Source organism: Panthera tigris, chromosome B4 (assembly GCF_018350195.1).
Source record: "Panthera tigris isolate Pti1 chromosome B4, P.tigris_Pti1_mat1.1, whole genome shotgun sequence".
NCBI classification, from domain to species: Eukaryota; Metazoa; Chordata; class Mammalia; order Carnivora; family Felidae; genus Panthera; species Panthera tigris.
The window spans coordinates 95,164,633-95,188,015 of record NC_056666.1 but is presented as its reverse complement, the minus strand read 5'-3'; the positions used below and the strand labels follow the sequence as shown (position 1 = coordinate 95,188,015).

General features: G+C 35.4%; 1 protein-coding gene across 1 annotated transcript in view; it reads left to right on the top strand.

Annotated features, from left to right (window-relative positions):
• The window catches only part of ZFC3H1 (zinc finger C3H1-type containing), a 53,555-nt gene that overhangs the window by 2,957 nt on the left and 27,215 nt on the right, over positions 1 to 23,383 (top strand). Inside the window, exons 2-9 of the mRNA XM_007082250.3 lie at positions 2,513 to 2,929; positions 11,584 to 11,648; positions 15,825 to 16,023; positions 16,730 to 16,953; positions 18,151 to 18,274; positions 21,019 to 21,116; positions 22,436 to 22,645; positions 22,816 to 22,980. Of these exons, the coding sequence (XP_007082312.1) occupies positions 2,513 to 2,929; positions 11,584 to 11,648; positions 15,825 to 16,023; positions 16,730 to 16,953; positions 18,151 to 18,274; positions 21,019 to 21,116; positions 22,436 to 22,645; positions 22,816 to 22,980 (1,502 nt within the window). The remainder of the gene's footprint in view (positions 1 to 2,512; positions 2,930 to 11,583; positions 11,649 to 15,824; positions 16,024 to 16,729; positions 16,954 to 18,150; positions 18,275 to 21,018; positions 21,117 to 22,435; positions 22,646 to 22,815; positions 22,981 to 23,383) is intronic.

Genomic DNA, 23,383 nt, shown 5'->3' with positions numbered 1-23,383 from the left:
AGAAGGGTTGTACTGTGGTTCATTTCTGTAATTAATGTGGAAGTAAAGTAACATGAGTACAAGTTTTTTGTTTTGTTTTGTTTTTTAACTCTTTTTCTGTAATGATTAAGGTATGCTGATTGCAGCTTTAAAAAGGTAGAATGAACCAGATTCTATTGTGGCACTTATTTTCATTCTCATTCATTTAAAATTTTTCTTAGTGATAGACAGATGCTCATTCAGTCTTAGCATGTTTCCTTTGGATGACTACTGTTTTACACTTTCTAATCTGATGAGAGCTAACATAATTAGGCCAGTGTCTCTCATCAGTAAAAGTCATTTCATTTTCACCTGCAGTTGTAAAGGTTGAATAGCAGTTCTTTTTTTAAACCAGATCTGAGGTAGAAATTGCGTTTTAACTAGCTTAAAATTAAATCTTTTAAATGTTGGTTTCATCCTAGTTGTCCTGTATTAGAAATAGATTTCATTTAGCCTTGATGGAGATTACTTAGTTACAGTTGTAACTGAATTACTTTTCCTCATTTTTCTTTTATTTTTTTGTCAGTGTATTGAATCTTTTTCCTCTACAAATCTTTCCAAGGTTTTCAGTTTTATTTTTATTAATCACTGTGGTTGTGCCTTTAGATGGCTCTACTGAAAAGTGAGATGTAATGCAGCTAATTAGTGAACTCATGTACAAAGAGTAATGTGGGTTAGGGGAGCAAATAATGCTCTAGCTTCACATAGGAGGTGACATTTCAATTTTGAATTGGGGTCAGTTTGAAGAACCAAAAAATCTAAATACAAAGCTGTGCATGATTGTGATTAACGGGGAAATTGTAAGATTGGAAAGGAAGTACAGGTCAAATCATGAGACATTATATATGCCATTGTAAGGATTTTGGACTCTGTTCTTAATGAGATTTAAACACGGGGAGAGATCTGATCAGATTTGTGTTCTAGAAAGATTATTAGTGCGGCAACAGAGTGGGAGGTGGCTTGTGGGAGATAAAACCCCAAATATCTATCATGAGGCAAGACTTCTCCCTTGTAGTGTGTAAATGTATGGGGGTGCATTAGAACGCTCAAAAGGAAAAGTGAAAGAGGGTTAAATAGAGCTTACTGAAGAGCACCATTATTGCGGAGTTAGAAAGGAGTCATGAAGACTTAAAGGAAAAAAGAAGGTAGGGAAACAGGAGGAAAGTGGGGTTAGGGAAGGGAAGTGGTTTGCAGTGTCCAAAGCTGCAGAGAGGTCAGGTGAAATAAAGTTTGAAAACACGGTGGATAAACAAACTCAGCCAGCAGAATCTAGATTTCGTTTGAAGAGTAGGATAATGAGAAACTAGTATTCTTTCAAGAAACTTGGCTCTGCAGAGGTTAGATCAGAGGTCCAAAGATTTACTAAAACAGTTTTGCTGTAGAACTGTTAAGATGTTGAGATGTAAGTGGTAATGCTGGTTTAGTTTCTAAAATTATTGGTGAAAAAACAATATTTGGTGGTGATTCCCATTCTTCTATTAATTATTAGGGAAATTGAACAATATCTGGAGGCTGATTGTCCTGTAAATTGTTAAACAGAGGAACCATCTTTAGGGAACTGTAATGTTATATCCTAGGAGTTTAAATGATCTATAAAGGACATATTGTATTAAAATCACATAAAGTACTTATCTTTAAATCTTGTTAATTTCTAGGCAGAAGTGAGGGATAGCAATTTTCACCTATGTTAATTATTTTGAATAAGAATAGTATTGGAATTTTGTAGCCATTTCCAAGGAAAAAGTTATGTTCTGTGTATCACTTGTTAGAGAAGAAGAAAAAATTTGGTAGTTGTCCTTATCTTCAGGGACAAATTAAATTAGTTTACAAAATACATTTTGAATGCTATTGAAAGATTTTATTATTTTTTTTATAGTATAACTGCCTTCATTGTCTTAGTTGTGCATATGTTGGATATTAGTATATTTGAGGAGCTCTAAGATTGTTATGTACTAGGTATTTAAGAAAATGTTTGCTATTTATAAACTAGTTTTAGCTATTAGCTGTCAATGTTCATTTTTTATCTCTTTTTTAAAAATTTGAGACTTGAGAAGAAACTAAAAGAAGAAATGTTTCCTTCTGATTATCTGAAGGGTAAATTATCCACACCTGTGACAAACCAGTTTCTCCTCTTCTTTCAGAAAGGAATTTTTAACATCCAGCATATTATGGCTTTTTCTGATAACCTCAGAAGGAAGGCTGCTGTAGACCTCTAAGTGGTTGGAATACCTGTAGTTACTGTGGGTAACAACTGACATTAGTGATTTTCTAAGTGGATTATTTTATGTGGTTACTTATTCAATTTGAAATATGGGCGCATAATGAAAGTGGGCATTAGCACATATGTTGAATGGACTTTAGTAATTTGAAACTACCAATTCATCTTTTTTGAAAAACAGATATAAAAGGGAGGCAATTAATCTATAACTTAATGTGTTTTTGTTAAATTTACTGGAAAAATTTTGGAAACTGGTTTCCTTAATATGCTGTTCAGCCAAAAGTTTTGGAAGATCTCCATCAAGAAAACAAAATTATTCATCTAAAAGTGAAAACTGTGGGGAAGAAACTTTTGAAGACTTACTTTTGAAGTATAAGCAAATACAGTTGGAACTAGAGTGCATCAATAAGGATGAAAAACTAGCTTTGAGTAGCAAAGAAGAGAATGTGCAGGAAGATCCTAAAACATTGAACTTTGAGGACCAAACAAGCACTGATAATGTCAGTATTACAAAGGACCCAAGTAAAGAAGTAGCTCCTGAGGAGAAAACGCAGGTCAAAACTTTTCAGGCATTTGAATTAAAACCACTCAGGCAAAAATTGACTTTACCAGGGGATAAGAACCGGTTGAAAAAAGTTAAAGATGGAACAAAACAGCTTTCCCTGAAATCTGACACTACTGAACCTAGTCAAGGTAATGGAATAAAAAATTTCAATTAGTACTAAGATTCTTTATGGGGTAACTAGTCATTTTGATGCTGTGTTTCATTGAAATTGTTTTGATACCTCATCTGTGAATTCTTCTTGCACTTTCTAGATAGACAGTCATTATTCAATAATGATAGGTTTAGATTCATTCTCATCTTTCTTTTTTGGCCTTACATGCTGGTCAAGACTTCTAATATATTTTTTAAAATAAGCAATAATGTGGACACCTTTGTTCCCTACCTTGAAGGAATGCTTTAGATATTTACTTTTCACATGATGTTAGGTTTTTTAGAGATATCCTTATTGAGTAAAAAGTTTTTTCCCCCTATTATTTGACATTTTCAGCATGAATGGATGTTGAAGTTTATCGTATCTTTTTTCTTCATTATTGAGAAGAACATGTATTTTTCTCCTTTAATTTATTAGTGTAATGGATTATATTTTTGTACTGTTAAACCACCTTTGTATTCTTGGGATAATTCCAGTTCGTGATACATCATTTCTGGGTTGGATTTGCTAATTTTTTCTTTTTCTCTTTTTTATGAAGGTATAAATTATATGCAGTAAAATTTAGCCTTTTTAGTGTATAGTTCTTTAAGTTTTGAGAAATACAGGCAGTTGGCTAACCATTGCCAGCGACCACAATTAAGATCTAGAACAGTTTTGTCACCTCTCACAGATTCCCCCATGTCCCTTTGCAATCAATTCCTTCCTCCCCCAGCCTACCAGGTAACTACTGATGGGTTTTCTGTCCTTATAGTTTTGCCTTTTCCAGAATGTCATATAAATGGAATCGTTCAATATATTGCCTTTTGATTCTGGATTCTTTCATTTAATAGTGTATTTCAGATTCATCCTTGTTATTGTATGTATCACTAGTGCATTCTTATTGCTAAATGTGCCATTGTATGGCTGTGCTACAGTTTGTTTATCCATTTCCCACTTGAGGGATATTTGGGTTAGAATTTTTCATCTGGGTTTATAGGTTAATTTTTTCCCTTCTTTTCCCATGCCAAATTCTAGTATAAGGTTATGATATGCTCAAAATGAGCTGGGGAGTGGTTTCCTCTATTTTCAAGAATAAGTTAAGATTAGAATTGTTCCTGGGATATTTGGTAGGCTTTGTTGGTAGAAGTGTTTGGGCCTGGGTAGAATTTTTTCTGGGAAGGTTTTAAACTATTGACTGTTCATCCTTTCTATTTCTGGTTAAGGCAGTTTAGGTAAAACATAATTTTCTAGTAAAGTGTCCTTTTCCTGTAAGTTGTAACATTTATAAAAAAATTATTAATATTAAAAAAAATTTTTTTTTAATGTTTGTTTATTTTTGAGAGAGAGAAAGAGCATAAGCCAGGAAGGGGCAGAGAGAGAGGGAGACACAGAATCTGAAGCAAGTCCAGGCTCTGAGCTGTTAGCACAGACCACGACGCAGGGCTTGAACTCACAAACGGTGAGATCAGGACCTGAGCCAAAGTCAGATGCTAAACCGACTGAGCCACCCAGGTGCCTCTATAAAAAATTATTATTAAGAATCTCATTTTTCTATTATAGCATTTGTAAGTTGTATCACCCCTGTTTTTAAATTTTCTTAGAAAGAAATCCATAGCTTTTTAAACTTATGGGTTTTCAGCCTCTCTTCTATTAAGATCATTTTGAGTTATGAAATTTCTACTTCAGCTGTTTGTGATGTGTAATTTTTTGCCATTTATTCTAAATATTTGCGAGTTTTGTTTTTCTTTGATCTGTAGGCTATTTGGAAGTATGTTTCTTAACTTCCAAGCATGGAGGTTCTTTAGCTGTATTTTTTGTTATTGATTTCTAAGTCAGTCATATTGTCAGAGAATGAGATATTAGAGAAAGATAGAATGAGAATTTACTGTCATTTATTTGTAGAGATTTGCTTTATTGTATGTGATTGATTTTTATAACTCTTCTGTGTGTTTGAAAGGAATAAATGGATCGTTAGATATGTTTTTTTGTGTTCACATCTTCCTTCATTTTTTGATCTGCTTGATTAACTACTGAGAGGTTAAAGTCAGCCACTATGATGATGGATTTATGGTTTTCAGTTTTTGCTTTAACTACCCCGAGACTAAGGAATTGACTCATTATTCTCATTATTATGTAGTGGCCTTTATCTCTAGCAATGTTTCTGCCTAAAAGACTTATGGTAACAGTCCACACCATCTTTCTTTTGGTAAGTATATATGCCTTGTATATCATTTTCCATTCTTTCAGTCTTTCCATATCCTCATGTCTCAAATGTCACTTGTACATAGTATAGAACTGGATTTCATTTGTAATTTAGTCTGACAGTCTTTGTTCTTTAACTAGAATATATATTCCATTCACATTTTTCATGATTACTGACATTTGGATTTTTTTTTTCTTGCCTCTTTTGTTTTTTGGGCTTTTTTTTCAAACATTTTTTTTTCTTTTACTAGTTTGGAAGGTAGATATTAAGTTTCTTGTCTCATTAGTTCCTTTAGGAATTGTAACATGAATTCTTATCAATGTTTGAAATTAATCAAGACCTTTATCCTGTCCTGGTATACAAAGGCCAGTACATGCCTAGCTTTGCTCATATAGTTAATGTTTTCTTGGCTCACTTTTCTTTTTTTATTTATTTATTTTTATTTTTTTTTAAATTTTTTTTTAAATTTTTTTTTTTTCAACGTTTTTTATTTATTTTTGGGACAGAGAGAGACAGAGCATGAATGGGGGAGGGGCAGAGAGAGAGAGGGAGACACAGAATCGGAAACAGGCTCCAGGCTCCGAGCCATCAGCCCAGAGCCTGACGCGGGGCTCGAACTCACGGACCGCGAGATTGTGACCTGGCTGAAGTCGGACGCTTAACCGACTGCGCCACCCAGGCGCCCCTTGGCTCGCTTTTCTATGTCTAGAATCATTTATGCTTAAAATAAATTTTTTAGGATTTTCTTTAGAATGTGTCTGCTTGATGGAAAACTTATTTCTGGTTGCCCTTTTAAAAAGTTTATTTATTTATTTTGAGAGAGAGCAAGAGAGGAAGGGGAAGAGAGAAGGAGAGAGAGAATCCCAAGCAAGCTCCATGCTATCAGTGCAGGACCTGATGCAAGGCTCAAACTCATGAACCATGAGATCATGACCTGAGCCGAAATCAAAAGTCAGACACTTAACTAAGCCACCCAGGCGCCCTTTGTTTGCCCCTTTTTAAAGATAGTTGTCTAGGTTTGAAATTCTATATTGGCTAGTTACATTCTCAAAATATTGAAGATATTTTCTGGCTTCCATTATTGATATTGAAAAGTTCACTATCAGTCTTAATAGTTTCTTATTTGAAGGTAGTTTATCTTTCTCTGCTTGCTTTAAAAATCCGATTTTTGTCTTTGATGTTCTGTAGTTTAACTGTGATGTGTTGATTGCAGATTTCTTTTTATTTATCCAGCTTGGCATTTGTTGTGCTTTTTGTTTTCATTGATTCTGAAAAATTGTCATTATTGCTTAAATATTTTCCCATTCTCTGTCTTTTCTGGAATTCTGTATATCTGTATGTTATATCAAATCATCTCACTTTATCTTCCATTTCTCCTAATTTCCTTTAAGTTTCTGTCTCTTTGGTTTTTGTTTTGTTTTGTTTGTAAGGTTTTTTACTTTGAGAGAGAGGGAGAGCATGAGCAGGGGATGGACAGAGAGGCAGAAAGAGAATCCCAAGCAGGCTCTGACATGGAGCTTAATCTCATGAACTGTGAGATTGTGACCTGAGCTGAAACCAAGAGTTGGATGCCCAACTGACTGACTCCTAGTTTTCATCTCTTTGTAAATCTGTGCTACATTCTGTGAAGTTTCTTCTCATATATCTTTCAGTTCACGGATTCTCTCTTTAGCTGTGCCTGATTTGCCTGAAGCTCACCTATTGAATTTTAAATTTCAGTTATAGTTTTTATTTTAGTATTTCATTTTTATTTTGTTTTTCAAATTACTTTGGTCATTCTTTTTAGATTTTTCTGCTTAGTTTTTCAAATTTATTTCTTTTTTCTAAATAGTATTTTAAAAATTTTTTATTTATTTTATTTTAGAGAGAGAGAGCGAGTTGGAGAGAGGGGGAGAGAAAGAGAGAGAGATTTTTAAAATATATTTAAAAAAACATTTATTTATTTTGAGAGACATAGAGAGCAAGTGGGGGAGGGGCAGAGAGAGAGGGAGACAGAATCCCAAGCAGATTCTGGGCTGACAGCACAGAGCCTGATGGGCTAAAACTCCCAAACAGATCATGACCTGAGCTGAAATCAAGAGTCAGACCTTAACCAACTGAGCCACACAGGCGCCCTGAGAGACTGAGAAAGAGAGAGAGAGGATGAGAAACATAAGCAGGCTTCATGCTCAGCAAGGAGCCTGATACAGGGCTCGATCCCACGACTCTGTGATCATGACCTGATGTGAAATCGAGAGTCAGATGCTCAACCAACTGAGCCACCCAGGCACCCCTTTTTAAATTTAAAGAAAAAATTTATTTTTTAATTTTATTAGAAAGAGTGAGCAGATAGGATAGAGGAGCAGAGGGAGACGAAGAGAATCTTCAAATTTATCTTTCTTTTTTTTTAATTTTTTTAAAGTTTATTTATTTTTGAGGCAAAGAAGGAACGTAGTGGGGCAGGCTCCATGCTCTGAGCTGTCAGCACAGAGCCCAATGTGGGACTTGAACTCACAAACCATGATGTTTTGTTTTTTTTTTCCTTTGCTAATTTCCAGTATCTAAAGTTTTTATGGGTTTCATTTCTGGTTCCCATATTTTGGTGCCTTCTTTTCTTGAATGTTTAGTGATTAGTTTCTTTTTCTTTTCTTTCTTTTTTCTTTTTTCCTTTTAAAAAAATTTTTTTTTAATGTTTATTTATTTTTGAGAGAGAGAGAGAGCAAGTGGGGGAGGAGCAGAGAGAGACACACAGAATCTGAAGCAAGCTCCAGGCTCCGAGCCATCAGCACAGAGCCCAATGTGGGGCCTGAACTCACAAACCGTGAGATCATGATCCGAGCCAAAGTCAGACACCCAACCGACTAAGCCACCCAGGCGCTCCTCCTGTTTTTTTTTTTTTTTTTTACAGGTGTTCATTTTTCTTTCAGTTTTTTCGGTGGGAATTTTTTGAGACCTGGGACAAAGATGGATTTCTAAGGGAGAGCTTGTTTTTGCCACTGTCAGGCACCTGAGTAGACTTTTGTTCTGGGAGTACTTTATATTCGAAGTTTTCAAGGCCACCCATGTAGTATAGATTGGGTTATAAACCTGAGTGGTGACTGATTTTGGTTACACTTACTCAGGGATGTGTTTTTTCCTCTTCAGTTTAGCACCATGATTCCAGGCAGTCAGTTTCAAAAAGAGTAACTCAGTGGGATAGAAAAGACACAAGTAACTATTAGTAAGAGTTATGTATGAAATAATGAGTTATGTATAAAAGTATACATGAGAGTATAATAAAAGTTATGTATGAAAGCCTGCAGTAATACAGGGGATGGATCAGATATGTCCACCCCTGGGCTTGGAAAATTTTCATAGTGATGGAAATGTTTGATATGTGCCTCAAAAAAATGAGTTTTTTTGACTTGGGAAGTTGGAAGGAACCAAATAAGCAGATAAAGCACAGAGAATTTTTAAAGGATAATTGAGATTGATCTAGTACAGGCACAGTTTGAAATATATGGTATATTTCTGGGAGGGGTAAAAGGGTAGATTGAGATCAGATTGCAGAGGGCCTTGAATGTCTTGGCTAAGGAATTTAGATTTTCTTAAACATCATGTATGCCACTGAATATTTTTAAACAGGAAAATGATATTATCAGGTATCTTTTTAGAAAAGTAACTGATAGCAGTGTAGAAGGGGAGGGATTGGAGGAAAACCAAAAGAGCTAAAATTTATATGAATCAATAAATTATTTGGTTAGTGTTTCTTCATATGCATCTTGCAGCTGCCACCATCCAGCCCTCCCAGCTCTTCAGTAAGACTCTGCCATCAAGCTTTTAAGTTGTTAGTGATCAGCTTCTTTTCCACTTCTCTCAACAACTCTTCTAAACCTTTATCATTTTTTTCAGGCCTTTTACTCAACTTTATTCCTGTTGTCAGTCTATGAGTGTGCCTCTTATTTCAGGTTCTCTCACTCAACTTCCAACTTTTCACTTTCTGATTGTAAACTTATATCCATATTGATTTTCACTTCAGTGTTTCCACACTGATGAAATGGAGACTTTCTTTTTGTTTATGGTAACTTGTTTTAATCTGTACTCCTGGCTCTACTTTCTACCATCTTTTGGACCTTGCGCTCCGTCTGTTGTTTATTTTGATTCATCTTTAACCACATTCTCTTAAGGGGTTATTATAAACATTTGCGTTTTTCCTTCCCAAATTTAATCACTCTCTCCCCACTCTGTATTCTCCCATAACTTCTGTCTTTTCAGCCAGACTTCTGGAAACACTAACCTGTGCTGACTCTCTTCACTATACCTCTCATTCCCTCTTAATACAATGTAATCTGCTTTTTCTGCTCCTTACCTGAATACTGAAACTAGTCAGGGCTGGATTACTTGATGTCATTGCAAAATTAATTTTTCATTTTCCTACATTTTTTTATTTCATTCTTCCATTCACTCAAAATTAAGCACTTGAATTCCAGACTTGTTGAAATATATCCGTGAACAAAGTAGCCATTTATGCCTTCATTGGCCTCCATTTTAGAAAGGGGAAAGTAAATATGATTAGTAAATAACAGTTATGGAAAAAGTATAGCAGGGTAAGTAGGAGGGCGGTAGCAGGAATAGGTTGCAGTGTTAATGAGTGATCAGGAGAGGCCTGAATTTGGACAAAGATTTAAATGAAGCCTTTGAAGACAGTGAGGGAATAGCCAAATGGGTATCTGGGGAAGAGCTTTCTAGGCAAAGAATAAATAGAGCAGTGGTTTTCTAACCTTGTTCATTGGATCAGCCTTACCTGGGCACTTGATAGAAATGCAAATGCTCATGCCGTATCTTAGATCTACTGAATTGGAAACTCTGGAAGTGGGGACTAACAATCTATATTTGGCAAGCATTCTTGTTGATTTTTTTTTTTTAATTTTTTTTTTAATGTTTATGTTTGAGAGATAGAGACAGAGCATGATCAGGGAAGGGCAGAGAGAGGGAGACCCAGAATCCGAAGCAAGGTCCAGGCTCGGAGCTGTCAGCACAGGGCTCGATATGGGGCTCAAACCCATGAACCATGAGATCATGACCTGAGCTGAAGTGGGACACTTAACCGACTGAGCCACCCAGGCGCCCCCATTCTTGCTGATTCTAATACCTGTTAATAAAGTTTGAGAATCTGTGAACCAGGATAACTACTGTTAAGGGAGAAGGATATTGGCATATTTGGGAAATAACAGGGAGGCCTCTGCCACTAAAGAAAAAAAGCATGGGAGTGCTGAATAGTGGGAAAGAAGAGGTCAGGGATGATGGGTTGGGTTAGATCATGTAGAGCCTTATAAGAATTTTGTGTTTTATACTGAGTGAAATGTGAGCTACTGTGGAGTCTTGAGCAAAGGACTAGCATAATTTGTTGTATATTCTCAAAGGACCATTCAGGTTACAATGTTGAGAATATTCTATAGGGAGTAGATGTATCTATTATATTCAGTGATGTTTTTCTTTTTTTTTTTTTTAATTTTTTAAAATGTTTTTATTTATTTTTGAGACAGAGAGAGACAGAGCATGAGCAGGGGAGGGACAGAGAGAGAGGGAGACACAGAATCTGAAACAGGCTCCAGGCTGTCAGCACAGAACCTGATGCGGGGCTCAAACTCATGAATCTCGAGATCATGACCTGGGCCGAAGTCAGACGCTTAACCGACTGAGCCACCCAGGCGCCCCTGTTTTTCTTGATAATCTTGAAAATTTGGGATTTTTGTAATACCATACACATCTGGAATTTCTTATAACCTGATTTTCCTTTTTTAAAACTAATTAAAATATAATTAGTTTTCATTTGTAATTTCTTGCTGTTGATGTCCTTCCTCAGTGTTCCATTCTCCAGGAGTGTTCTTAATTACTATGATTTTAACTACTACCTATATCCTGACGATTGTCTTTAACTCAGTTTAGAATTCTAGCTAATACTGCGTGACTGCACAAGACCAATTTTCATTTTGGAAGTATTGAGGCAAAATTGAAATAATTGTATTGTTAGAGACCTGTAACAATGGTAGGACAATGCCTAAGTACATGTTTGGTGAATTAAACCATTACTTGCTTTTATAAACTTTGCGTAAAGTTATATTTATAGTTTGAAATTTATGGTTTGTACTTATTTTTAAGGTAGCATTGTGCTCATAAGGTACCTGCCAGCTTAATGTAAATTCTGTTATTCAAATAATTACTTTTATTTCAGAAGTCATTTTTTATCAAAGTACAGTTTTAACTTATTTGATATTTTTAATAATTTCGTCTTATAACTTTCAGAGATAAAGCTGATATGAGAAGTTTGGTCAGATTTTCATTCTAATAACATCCTTTCCTTTTCGTTCAAATATTGTGGAAATGAGAGACCTTTTAAAATAATAACTACTAAATATCATACAGCATTTCATTTTAAATTGATTGTAGCTATTTATTGAGTATTCAGAGTATGCTGTTTTATTTTAAAGGATTAGAAGATAAAGAACAAAATTTAACAAGAAGAATTAGTGCCTCTGACATTTTATCTGAAAAGGTAAGATGCTGCTTTTTGGAATTGGATGTCTCTGTAAAACTGATTCTTGCTCACTTTGCTCACTTCTTGTGAAAGAAGATTCTGTCTTGCTTTTTGCTCATTTTCTTTATCATTTTTTCATCATTACCTCCATTTGGACATAAGCCTTAAATATAAGAAAATCTGGAGAGATGTCCTGAAGTGTCTTTGCACTGGGTTCAATTGAATTGAAATTTTTTTTAATGTTTATTTTTGACAGAGAAAGCATGTGTGCGCATAAGTTGGGGAGGGGCAGACAGAAATGGAGACACAGAATTGGCACAGGCTCCAGGCTCTGAGCCGTTAGCATGGGACCTGATGTGAGGCTCGAACTCCCGAGCCATGAGATCATGACCTGAGCCAAAGTCCGACGATTTTCGTATATATATCCATAGATGATCTTTTTGCTTGTTAGTTTTTTGAAACTTTTAATTTTCACCCAGAGATTGTGTTTTCCTACTTTTGGGAGGTTATCCTGTATTGGAAATCTTTGGAGTTAGACTTTGACCAGCTTTTCAGTTCTAGCTCCTCCTCTTACTAGCTGAGTGATCTTGCATAAGCTCTTTAGCCTTTACTTGCCTCTATTTTCTTTTCTACAAAATGAATTTAATGTCATCTGTTTTCTGGATTGTGGTGAGGTTCAGCAGGATAAAGTACAGAAGCACCAAGTACTGTGTTTGATACATAATAGCTTTCAATAGCCCAAGCCTTTTTGTTTTTTTAATTTTTTTTTTTTTATTTTCAAGAGTGAGAGAGACAGCACAAGCAAGGGAGGGACAGAGAGACAGGGAGACACAGACTCCAAAGCAGGCTCCAGGCTCTGAGCTGTCAGCACAGAGCCCAACGTGGGGCTCAAACTCTTGAACCTGGAGATCATGACCTGAGCCAAAGTCAGCCACTCAACTGACTGAGCCACCCAGGCACCCCAGCCCAAGCCTTTTCTTTATTTAATTAGAAATATGAAATACCTTCAGTTCCTTCTTTTAAGATTTCACTTCCTTTTTTTTTTTTTAATGTTTATTTTTGAGAGAGAGACAGAGTTTAACGGGGGAGGCACAGAGAGAGAGGGAGACACAGAATCTGAAGCAAGCTCCAGACTCTGAGCTGTCAGGACAGAGCCCGGTGCAGGGCTTGAATGCATGAACGGTGAGATCATGACCCTAGCCGAAGTCACACGCTTAACTGACTGAGCCATCCAGGCACCCCTTATTTCACTTAGTTTTTATGAGTAAATCAAAATGATGCAGAGAGCCTAGGAGCTTTAGGAAAGAGGTGGACCTGAATTTAAGATTGATAATATAACAGGTACATATATATATATATATATGTATATATATACGTATGCACACACATATACACTTGTATATGTTTTGAATGTTCTCACAATAACCTGCTAAATTAAGTTGACATTTTCCGGTTTACAGATGAGGTAAGATTCATATGGGTAGATTAAGTGACTTACCTAAAGTTACGTAGGACTTAAGTGTCAGAGCAAGGAGTTGAATGAGGTTCAGTGCTCTTGCTAATGAGGTAGCTGCTTTAAGTAGCATATAGTTGTGTGACAGAATCAATAACTTATTTTATTCCAAAAGAATAAAAAGTAATCAAAGACTTTTAAGTCTCAATGAAATGGTGATGATAGCTTTATTTTCAATTCTCTAGATCAGCAGTATCCAATGGAATTTTCTGCAGTAATAGAAATGTCCTTTATCTGCACTCTCCAATATGGTAGCTATTAACCACATGTGGCTTTTAAGCACTTGAAGTGTGATTAGTATGGCAGAGGAACTAAATTTCCTACTCAATTTTAGTTAATTTAAATTTAAATAGCCACATGGGGGCTCATTGCCACCAAACTGGATAGCACAGCTGTAGAATGTCCGTACAAAGCAGTAGAATTTGGTATGTTTTTTAAAAATTTTTATTTATTTATTTTTTTAACACCTACTCATTTTTGAGAGAGAGAGAGAGAGAGAGAGAGCATGAGTAGGGGAGGGGCAGAGAGAGAGGGATACACAGAATCTGAAGCCGGCTCTAGGCTCTGAGCTGTCAGCCCAGAGCCTGATGCGGGGCTCAAACTCATGAACTCTGAGGTTTTGACCTGAGCCAAAGTCCAAAGCTCAACAGACTGAGCCACCCAGTCTCCCCAAAAAGATAATTTTTCAGTTCATTTGTTACATATATTTCCCAGCAATGGAAAGAGTAACTATATCCTGGTTTGGATAAACTGAAGTACTGACATATGTGATGGTAATTCAGTTAGGCACTTAAAATAGTGCATAGTAAATTGAAGCCCGTAAGAAGGATCCATAAAGAAAGGTTTCTTTATTCTTAGGTGTTAAATAATTTAATTGGATATTAGGAAAAAAGTGATTACAATTCACCTATAAGTAAAAGTCATTAGATAAGTGGGCCTTAACCGTTGTTGTGAGTCGTAGTTTGTTTTGATTCCCTGCTTTATAAATACACATAAAGGGGGGTGCCTGGGTGGCTCAGTCGGTTGAGCATCTGACTTCGGCTCAGGTCATGATCTCACAGCTCGTGAGTTCGAGCCCCGCGTTGGGCTCTGTGCTGACGGCTCAGAGCCTGAAGCCTGCTTCTGCTTCTGTGTCTCCCTCTCTCTCTGCCCCTAACCCCCTCGCATTCTCTCTGTCAAAAATAAAATAAAACATTAAAAAATAAATAAATAAATACACATAAAGGAAAAACAGTTTTGCATTTAACCTCAAAGGGTGGGGAGGACAGAGGACTCCCAAAATCTCTCTTCCCACCAAATCCACGTACTCCATTTAGAACTTCCGTTTTGTTTGCCTGACATTACATTTTAGCTAAAATGTGGAGAATAGATTAATTTTTAAAATTATCTCAAAAAAGGTAGAGTGAAAAATTTAAGAAGGTATTTCAGTTGGAAAAAAAATTTCAAACATTTGCTTGTAACCTGTTTTCCTATTTCAGCTTCCCTGAAGAAAAGTCTTGGGTGTTCAAAATATTTTAAATGTTCAGATACATATCTGTAGTTTTAGAACATGTAATGTTCAAATATAAGTAAATCTCATTTAAAGAATAATAAAATACGTATTTAAAAAAATATTTTTTAAGTTTATTTATTTTTAAGAGAGAGACAGAGCAAGCAGGGGAGGGGAAGCGATAGAGGGAGAGACAGAATCCCAAGCAGGCTCTGCACTGTCAGCACAGAGCCCAATATAGGACTTGAACTCACAAACCCGGGAGATCATGACCAGAGCCGAAACCAAGAGTTGGACACTTAACCGACTGAGCCACCCACGCACCCCAAAATACGTATTTTTTTAAAGTTTGCAAATTTCAACCTTGACATTCAGTGTACTTGTTCTCTGTATTCCTTGTAACACTAGTAAATCACATGATTACAGAACCACTTCATTCTTTATTCTTTTAAAAAAAATTTTTTTTTAATGTTTGTTTATTTTTGAGAGAGAGAGAGAGACAGAGGGCAAGTGGGGAAGGAACAGAAAGAGTGGAGACATAGAATCCGAAGCAGGTTCCAGGCTATGAGCTGTCAGCACCGAGCCAGAGGGGGGGCTCGAACCACGAACTGTGAGATCATGACGCTTAGAGTCATGACGCTTGAGACGCTTGAGAGTCAGATGCTTAACCGACGGAGCCACCCAGGCACCCCATTTCAAAAAAAAAAAAAAAAATTTTTTTTTTTAAATGTTTAGTTATTTTTGAGAGAGAGAGACAGAGGGTAAGTGGGGGAGGAACAGAGACATTCTTCATTCGTTAAGTCACCTCTGGGTTGATTTCTTGCATTTGTTGTCATCAGATTTTTACTTGTTTGGGAAGTTCAGTTAAATGCTGATCTCTGACCTTTAACTTTCCTTTTTTTTTTTTCTTTTTGCATCATCCTGTTCCATCAGTTATATTCACCTCTTCTAACCCTTCAACTTACATATACACACACACAGTCTACAGATTGATCTTCTATATCATAGGGACTGAATTAGGATGTAGGGCTGTGCGGAAAGTAGTTTAGTTTCCTTATTTCAGTTACATTGCTATTTAAATATTTGCCTTACAGCTAACTTTAAATTCTGATCTTAGGAAAGATTTGACTTGGTAAAATGTTTAAGGTTAAATAATAGAACTAAAAAATTGCAACTGTTTATTTTTTTAAAGAAACTTGGTGAAGATGAAGAGGAACTGTCTGAACTACAACTTCGACTTTTGGCTCTTCAGTCAGCCAGTAAAAAATGGCAACAAAAAGAACAGCAGGTGATGAAAGAAAGCAAAGAAAAGTTGACTAAGACGAAAACTGTACAACAAAAAGTTAAAACCAGTACAAAAACACATTCAGCCAAAAAAGTTAGCACTACAGGTGATTGATCATTTCTGTTAAATTCTTTAAAAAAATTCTTTTTAATGTTTTTTTATTTTTGAGAGAGGGAGAGGGAGACAGAGTGCGAACGGGGGGAGGGGCAGAGAGAGAGGGAGGCACAGAATCTGAAGCAGGCTCCAGGCTCCAAGCTGTCAGCACAGAGCCCGACGCAGGACTCGAACTCACAAACCGCGAAATCATGACCTGAGCCAAAGTCGGACGCTTAACCGACTTAGCCACCCAGGTGCCCCTGTTAAATTCTTTTAATTGATTTCATATATCAGTATAGTTTCAAGATTAAAAAAAATTTTTTTTTAATTTTAGAGAAAAAACGCAAGCGGGGGGGAGGGGAGCGGTGGGGAGAGAGAGAGACCGTCTCAAGCAAGCTCCACACTTGGCACAGAGCCTAATATGGGATTCAGTCCTATGACTCTGGGTTTGTGACCTGAGCCGAAATCAAGAGTCAGACACTCAACCGACTGAGCCACCTAGGTGCCCCTAATTTTAAGATTTTAACTCAAAGTTTTGAGTTTGCAGAATTACAGGGCCCTGAATGGGAGACAATCCTGTATAAACAGAACTTGGAGGAACAGCTAGTATATTTGACTTAACAATAATGAAAATAAATTATAAAGCTCTTGTTTTCTTTTATGTAGGAAATTCTAACTCTAGTAGGTACTGATGTTTCTGTATTTTCTATTTAAAGCTAAACAGGCATTAAGGAAGCAGCAAACAAAGGCTTGGAAGAAACTACAACAACAAAAAGAACAGGAAAGACAGAAAGAAGAGGATCAGCGGAAACAAGCTGAAGAAGAAGAGAGAAGGAAAAGAGAAGAAGAAATCAGAAAAATTCGAGATCTCTCAAATCAGGAAGAGCAGTACAATCGATTCATGAAATTGGTTGGTGGAAAGAGGAGATCAAGAAGTAAGGTAAAGAGTGCTAAAATATAAAATCAAAATGTTATTCAAATCTAAGTGTCTTTGTTGTCTTTTATCATAAAGTCAGTCAATTAAGAAAAAGCGTAGATCTCTTGTATTTGATAGAATTTGATAAAACATTTTTGGGGAGATGAGAAGGTTGGTTATAATCGAGAATGAGTCTTATATAGTTACAGATAATAGAAATAGAAGAAATGAAAGACTAAAATATGGTTAGCAAAGTCTGCTTTTGGCTTTTTCATCCTTCTCTATTTAGAAGAAAGTGAGATTACTAAATTGTAGTATAGACCTATCCAAAAAAAAAAAAAAATGGCCATACCTTAAGTTATAAGGGCAGAATTTCATTAGTTGTTTTTTTGGTTTTTGTTTTTTAACATTTGTTTAGTATTGTAGAATTAGAAGTGTGTCATGACCAGTTGGTATGGAATGTTTTAAAGAAAGTTAAATCATCCTGGTCTGACTGCTTGTGGCTACTTTAGTTATTAAGCATTTAGTTTAAGCATTAAGAATTTATTATGTAAAGTCATTAATAATTAAGTCATTGGTTTTTCTGGATGGTGTTAGGCAGTAAATTGGAGTTTTAATATCAGTCTCTAGTGGTATAAGTGACATATTAGAATTTTGAGATTTGAGACTAGTGAATGGACTGTTGAAGAGAGGGATGTTAAAAAGTAAAAGCACTTTGTAGGGAGTCAGGAATTAGGTTTGCTTAAGCAAGGAATTTATCAATATACTTTGAACTTCTAAAAAGTACTTTGATAGAATCTCTTTTAGAGAAAAGTGTTGCACTTTTACATGACTCTTTTTATCCATCAGGATTGGTTTTGTTAGATTTTGGTTTGTTAAGAACTGTCTCTGAAACGTGTAAGAAATAAGAAAACTACACATAAACATGTCAACTAAGAATTTCTAGTTTTCAGCTATCATTAATGTATCCATAACTAAGATGTTACTGGATTTTTTGGAAATACTCCAAAATATAGTCTCAATGACCTAAAACTTGAGTTTATTCATCTGGTTTCTTAGAGAGGCCATAAGTATTCAAGAACTCGAACATCTTAATTTTACAGATGAATATGATTTTTGATAGTGTTCCCTAGAAATAACTGTCAATTGTTTCGTAGTTTCTAGTGTAAGAATAGACTGAGACAGAAAATGCTTTGAAACTAAAAAAAATCTTGTTATTAGTCTTCAGATCCTGACCTAAGACGATCCTTAGATAAGCAACCTACTGATAGTGGAGGAGGCATTTATCAATATGATAACTATGAAGAAGTTGCTATGGATACAGATAGTGAAACCAATTCTCCAGGTATGAACCAAAACTTAAAACATTATCATATTCACAAATTGTCATAAATAGAAAATGATCATAAAGCTACCCAAACCTTGGAAGAAATGTGTCATGAAAAGTGACATTTGCTGGTGAATTGTGTAACTGTAGACATTTAATGGTCCTCAAATATGTAATATGAACCTTTATTTCTAGGTGTTTGTTTCTAGATAGGATTTAAATAAAAAGGCAGTATTTAAACTCCTATTAACTGTTGGATCTAAAAAGTGAAGATAGTTGGAAAGATGAGAACACTGTTTTTAAATAAAACACAATAAACTTTTGATCTCTAAAGTTACCTTTATGTTAAAGATACTTTCTAGTTTAGTAAAAAAAAAAATCTTGTTTTGAGGCTTCCTTTCTCTTTCCAGCGATGTTACTTCTAAGGAATTTGCAGATGGAAAGTAGTACTAGTAGCATCTCAAGAGAGGCTGCTTAGAACTGATGAGGGCAGTACCTCAGTTTGATCGCATACATTAGGATGTGACTATTCTTGAGAGCTAGAGACTTGCTTAGGTGATAGTCAAGGGTGATTTTGTGAGAGGCCTATTTTCTTACTAATTAAAACACATAAGACTGGGGTGCCTGTGTGTCAGTTAGGTGTCTGACTCTTTATTACTGCTCAGGTCATGATTTCACAGTTCGTGAATTCTAGCCCCTCATTGGGCTCTGTGTTGACAGCATGGAGCCTCCCTGGGATTTTCTCACTCTCTCTGCCCCTCCCCAGCTTGTGCTTATGTGCTCTGACTCTCTCAAAAATAAACAAACATTAAGTTTATTTAAGTTTTATTTATTTATTTATTTATTTATTTATTTATTTATTTATTTATTTATATTAAGTAACCACACGTAAGACTAAGGCAGATAACTGAATGCAGTTGGCATTCTAGGAGCTGGAATACTTACTTGAACAATCGTATGATCAATGTATTTCTTCCTGTGGTCATGTTGTCAGAGCAAATCAAAACTAGAATCATGCTGGGTGTGTCTAGACAGAGACAAAGAAAAACATATGATTGACTAATGTTTACCCAAAGTGCTCATTTTAGGTTGTTTTAAGGCTGATGTTTGATAATTTCACATCATACATTTATTTTGAGAGTGAGAGAGCCCAAGCGCAAGCAGGGGAGGGGCAGAGAGAGAGAGAGAGAGGGAGAGAGAATCCCAAGCAGCAGAGCCTAACTCGGGGCTCAATCTCACTACTGTGAGATCATGACCTAAGCCAAAATCAAGAGTTGGAAGCTTAATTGAGCCACCCACGCACCCCTGTTTTTATTTCAACGTTTAACTCTTTGGTCAGTATTAAGTTTTCTTATTCGTAGATTCTTTGAGATAATTCATTGCATTCCCAATATTGATAATATTATTAATACTTTCTATTTCTATAAAATAACTTTATGAACTATGCTTTCAAAAGAATTTTGTAAAATGGGGCACCTGGCTGGCTCAGTCAGTGGAGCATGCAACTCTTGTCATTGGGGTTGTGAGTTCAAGCCCCGTGTTGGGTGTAGGGCCCACTTTAAATAAATAGATAAACTTTAAAAAATTAATAGAGAATGCAGTCTTTACTCAACTTTATCAAATTTTAACTTTTTGCTATATTCAGTATAGGTACTGATATTTAAGAAGTATAATGTTCTAAAGGCCAATGTATATTCAAATGCTATCATTATATGGTACAAGTTAACCATATAAATCATGTGGGTAATAGCCATATTGATTTGTGAGACAGCTGGATAAGAAGAAGCATTAGTTTTTCCCTGAAGTTTGTCTGTAGTTACTGGGTAGCAAGAGTCGTCTTTGAATCTGCCATATTTCACCTAGTCTTAAGAAACTACTGAAGTTGAAATGCATAATTATTTTTATCTGCTACCATGGAAGAAAAAATGCTAACAATTTAAGAGATGCATTGATTTTATTTCAGAATTATTAAAATGTGACTTAGTGTACATTTAATTGATTAAATATAAGTAGTTCTTTTCATTTCTAGTCCTATTTGCTTTCTTTCTTTTTTTTTTTTTTTATGTTTATTTATTTTTGAGACAGAGAGAGAGCATGAATGGGGGAGGGACAGAGAGAGAGGGAGACACAGAATCTGAAACAGGCTCCAGGCTCTCAGCTGTCAGCACAGAGCCGGACGCGGGGCTCGAACTCACGGACCGTGAGATCATGACCTGAGCTGAAGTCGGAAGCTCAACCGACTGAGCCACCCAGGCGCCCCGCTATTTGCTTTCTGTACAGCTTAATAGTTCATTTCTTTGCTCCACATGAAGAATGAAATTACATCACTGGTTTTGTTTTGTTTTATTGGTTAGGGCACTTTAGCAGATTCAAGGGAATTTTTTGTTTTACTATTCCTTTAAAAAATATGTTTGTAAAAAAAAAAGTATGTAAAAAAAAAGAGCCTTTCCTGCTCTATTCCTTCCTTGTTACCATCATTAGGTGAAAAGTGGAACAAACTAGAGAGGTTTTTGGATTTTTTTGTTTTTTTCAAACTAGAGAGTTTTAAGGCATTAATTGTCAGCTTAAGTTGGAAGGCTGATGTTATGATAAAGGATAATTTTAAATAGGTGGAAAGGATTCATGGAGGTTAAAGAATTTGTTAGAGATTAATTTGCACTCTACTTTGATGTATTTTTATTTCTTCAAACATATCATAATCTTAATTTATTCCTGTTGAAGAATATTTGTCTGTAAATTCTTAATGAAAAAATTTTTTACAGCCCCTTCACCGGTGCAACCACCATTCTTCTCTGAATGTTCACTGGGGTATTTTTCTCCAGCACCATCTATTTCTTTGCCTCCACCACCTCAGGTTTCTGTAAGTGAGAACTGATGTGATTTCTAAGAGAATTATTTTGTTGTTTTGTGTCTTTTCTAATTTGTTCTGAAAAACTGGCAGGTAATTAAAAGCAGTTAATGTTTGAAGAGAGCTTCAATTAGAATTGTTTACCAAAATGAATAGCTATGAAACCTATAGAATAAATAGTTATTTATGTATTGGCGGGGTTGTCCAGAAGGTAGATTTTTTTTCATAGCTATTTTTTAATCTCATGTGTACTTTTGTTCAGTACTTACCATGTTTCCTTTTTCCTTCTCAGCTAGTAGCTACTCCAAAACTTTATTCCAAAGAAGAATGAGATTATCTCCTGTTTTGTATTATCTTTTTTGGCAGTTGGGATTTAGATGCATGAAGGATACTTCTAGAAATAAATTCTTTCCTTTTTCTTTTGGTGAATTATGGTTATTTTTTATTTGAAATTTCAGCAAAAAAAGATCATTTTATGTAGAAGTTAATTTCTTTTTCCCCATCTTCCTTTTAAAAGAACTGCCAGTCCCCCAATTATAAAAAAAAGGGAAAAAAGGAAGTGAGGGAATCATTAAGTAAAAGTTCTGAAGTTCTCAGTGAGTTAGTGGGAACATTACCATTTCACAGTTGCTAGGTGGACATCTGGTGTCCTAGCTTAAGGTGAGGGGAATATTAGAGCACAGAGTGAAGGAAAAGGTTTTTTTTCCCCTTTGAAATGTTTTCTTTTGGGAAATGGAGAATGGATGAGCTAAGTGCCAAGGGAAATACTAGAAGGTCTTTGAAACAAAACTTTCCAAACTCAAGGATTTGTATACAATTAGTTTTCTTTATAATTTCTAAGAAGCCATTTCACAAGGAATTAAGAGATTGTTCTTGACAGTTCTTGAGATACTCTGGACTATTCTCAGAATCTCTTTGGTGCCTAATTTTGTTTTTTACTTAAATATCACCTTTGTTTTCAGTAATTCCACTTGTTTTCAGGTAGTCATCTAAAGGGAAAGACCCTGTAAAATTTGATTTCTGTCTTTTAGAATGCTAAATGAAAATAAGAAAGATAATGGAAGAGTTTGTATAATTGCCCTGAAGTTCATAAATTAAATGTTTCAAATATCGTTGATTTTTTTATTGTAAAAATTATACTTTTTTCATGGTTGAATATTGAATTTGGGTTAGTTTTAAGATTTACAGGATGCTTAGTTCACTTCTGTTTACAATTGAAGTAATAATCTAAAGTTTACCTTTTTAAATTTAATGTAGCTCCATAGATAAACATTTTGAATTGGTAGTATTTGCATTGTAATTATTATTTCTTCTCTTCTAAAAATAACTAGTCTATGCCACCTTTGAGCCAGCCTTATGTGGAAGGCTTATGTGTTTCTCTTGAACCTCTACCTCCTCTACCACCTTTACCACCTCTTCCACCTGAAGATCCAGAACAGCCTCCAAAACCACCTTTTGCAGATGAGGAAGAGGAGGAAGAAATGCTGCTTCGAGAAGAGCTACTTAAATCTCTTGCAAATAAAAGAGCTTTTAAGCCAGAGGTAATTTAGGTGCCTGAACCTCTAGGTGGTGCTCTTGAGCTTAGTTTTAGGTAGTTCTGCTTTTCTGTTTGGGATTCATTGGGCTTTTCAGTAAAGTAGCACTAGTCTAAAAAATGACAGAAGTGTCTTTTTATTTAAAAATGTTTCATATTTCTCTTTTCCTTATTTAGGAAACATCTAGTAATAGTGACCCACCTTCACCTCCAGTACTGAACAATTCACAGCCTGTGCCAAGAAGCAATCTATCAATAGTCAGTATTAATACAGTATCTCAGCCTAGGATTCAGAATCCAAAGTTTCATAGAGGACCTCGTCTTCCACGAACTGTGATTTCGGTAAAAACAAGCAGAATATTTAATCCTACTGCTACATAGCTTGTGAGAAATTTTTATGAAATTTTACTGTCTTATTCCCTGCCTCCCAGTTTATTTATGTGTCAAAAAAGTTTGTCATTAATTGTGTAATTTGTAAATTGTATAATTTGTCATTAATTATTTTTTTGTTTGGTTGTAAAAGAATTAATTTAGGTGGCATTATGGTTCTTTATAGAAAGTTGGAGAATATAAAACTTAATGAGAAGGGTGGTCACAGTAAGTGTCTAGAAAGACTGACAATATAGAATATTTTATTTTGTGGGCAAATAACCAGTATTGGTGAAGTGGAACAAAGTTAGGCAACATAAACATAAAAAACTATAAACTATCTACTTGGATTCATTATTTTTAGGAATTGAAATTA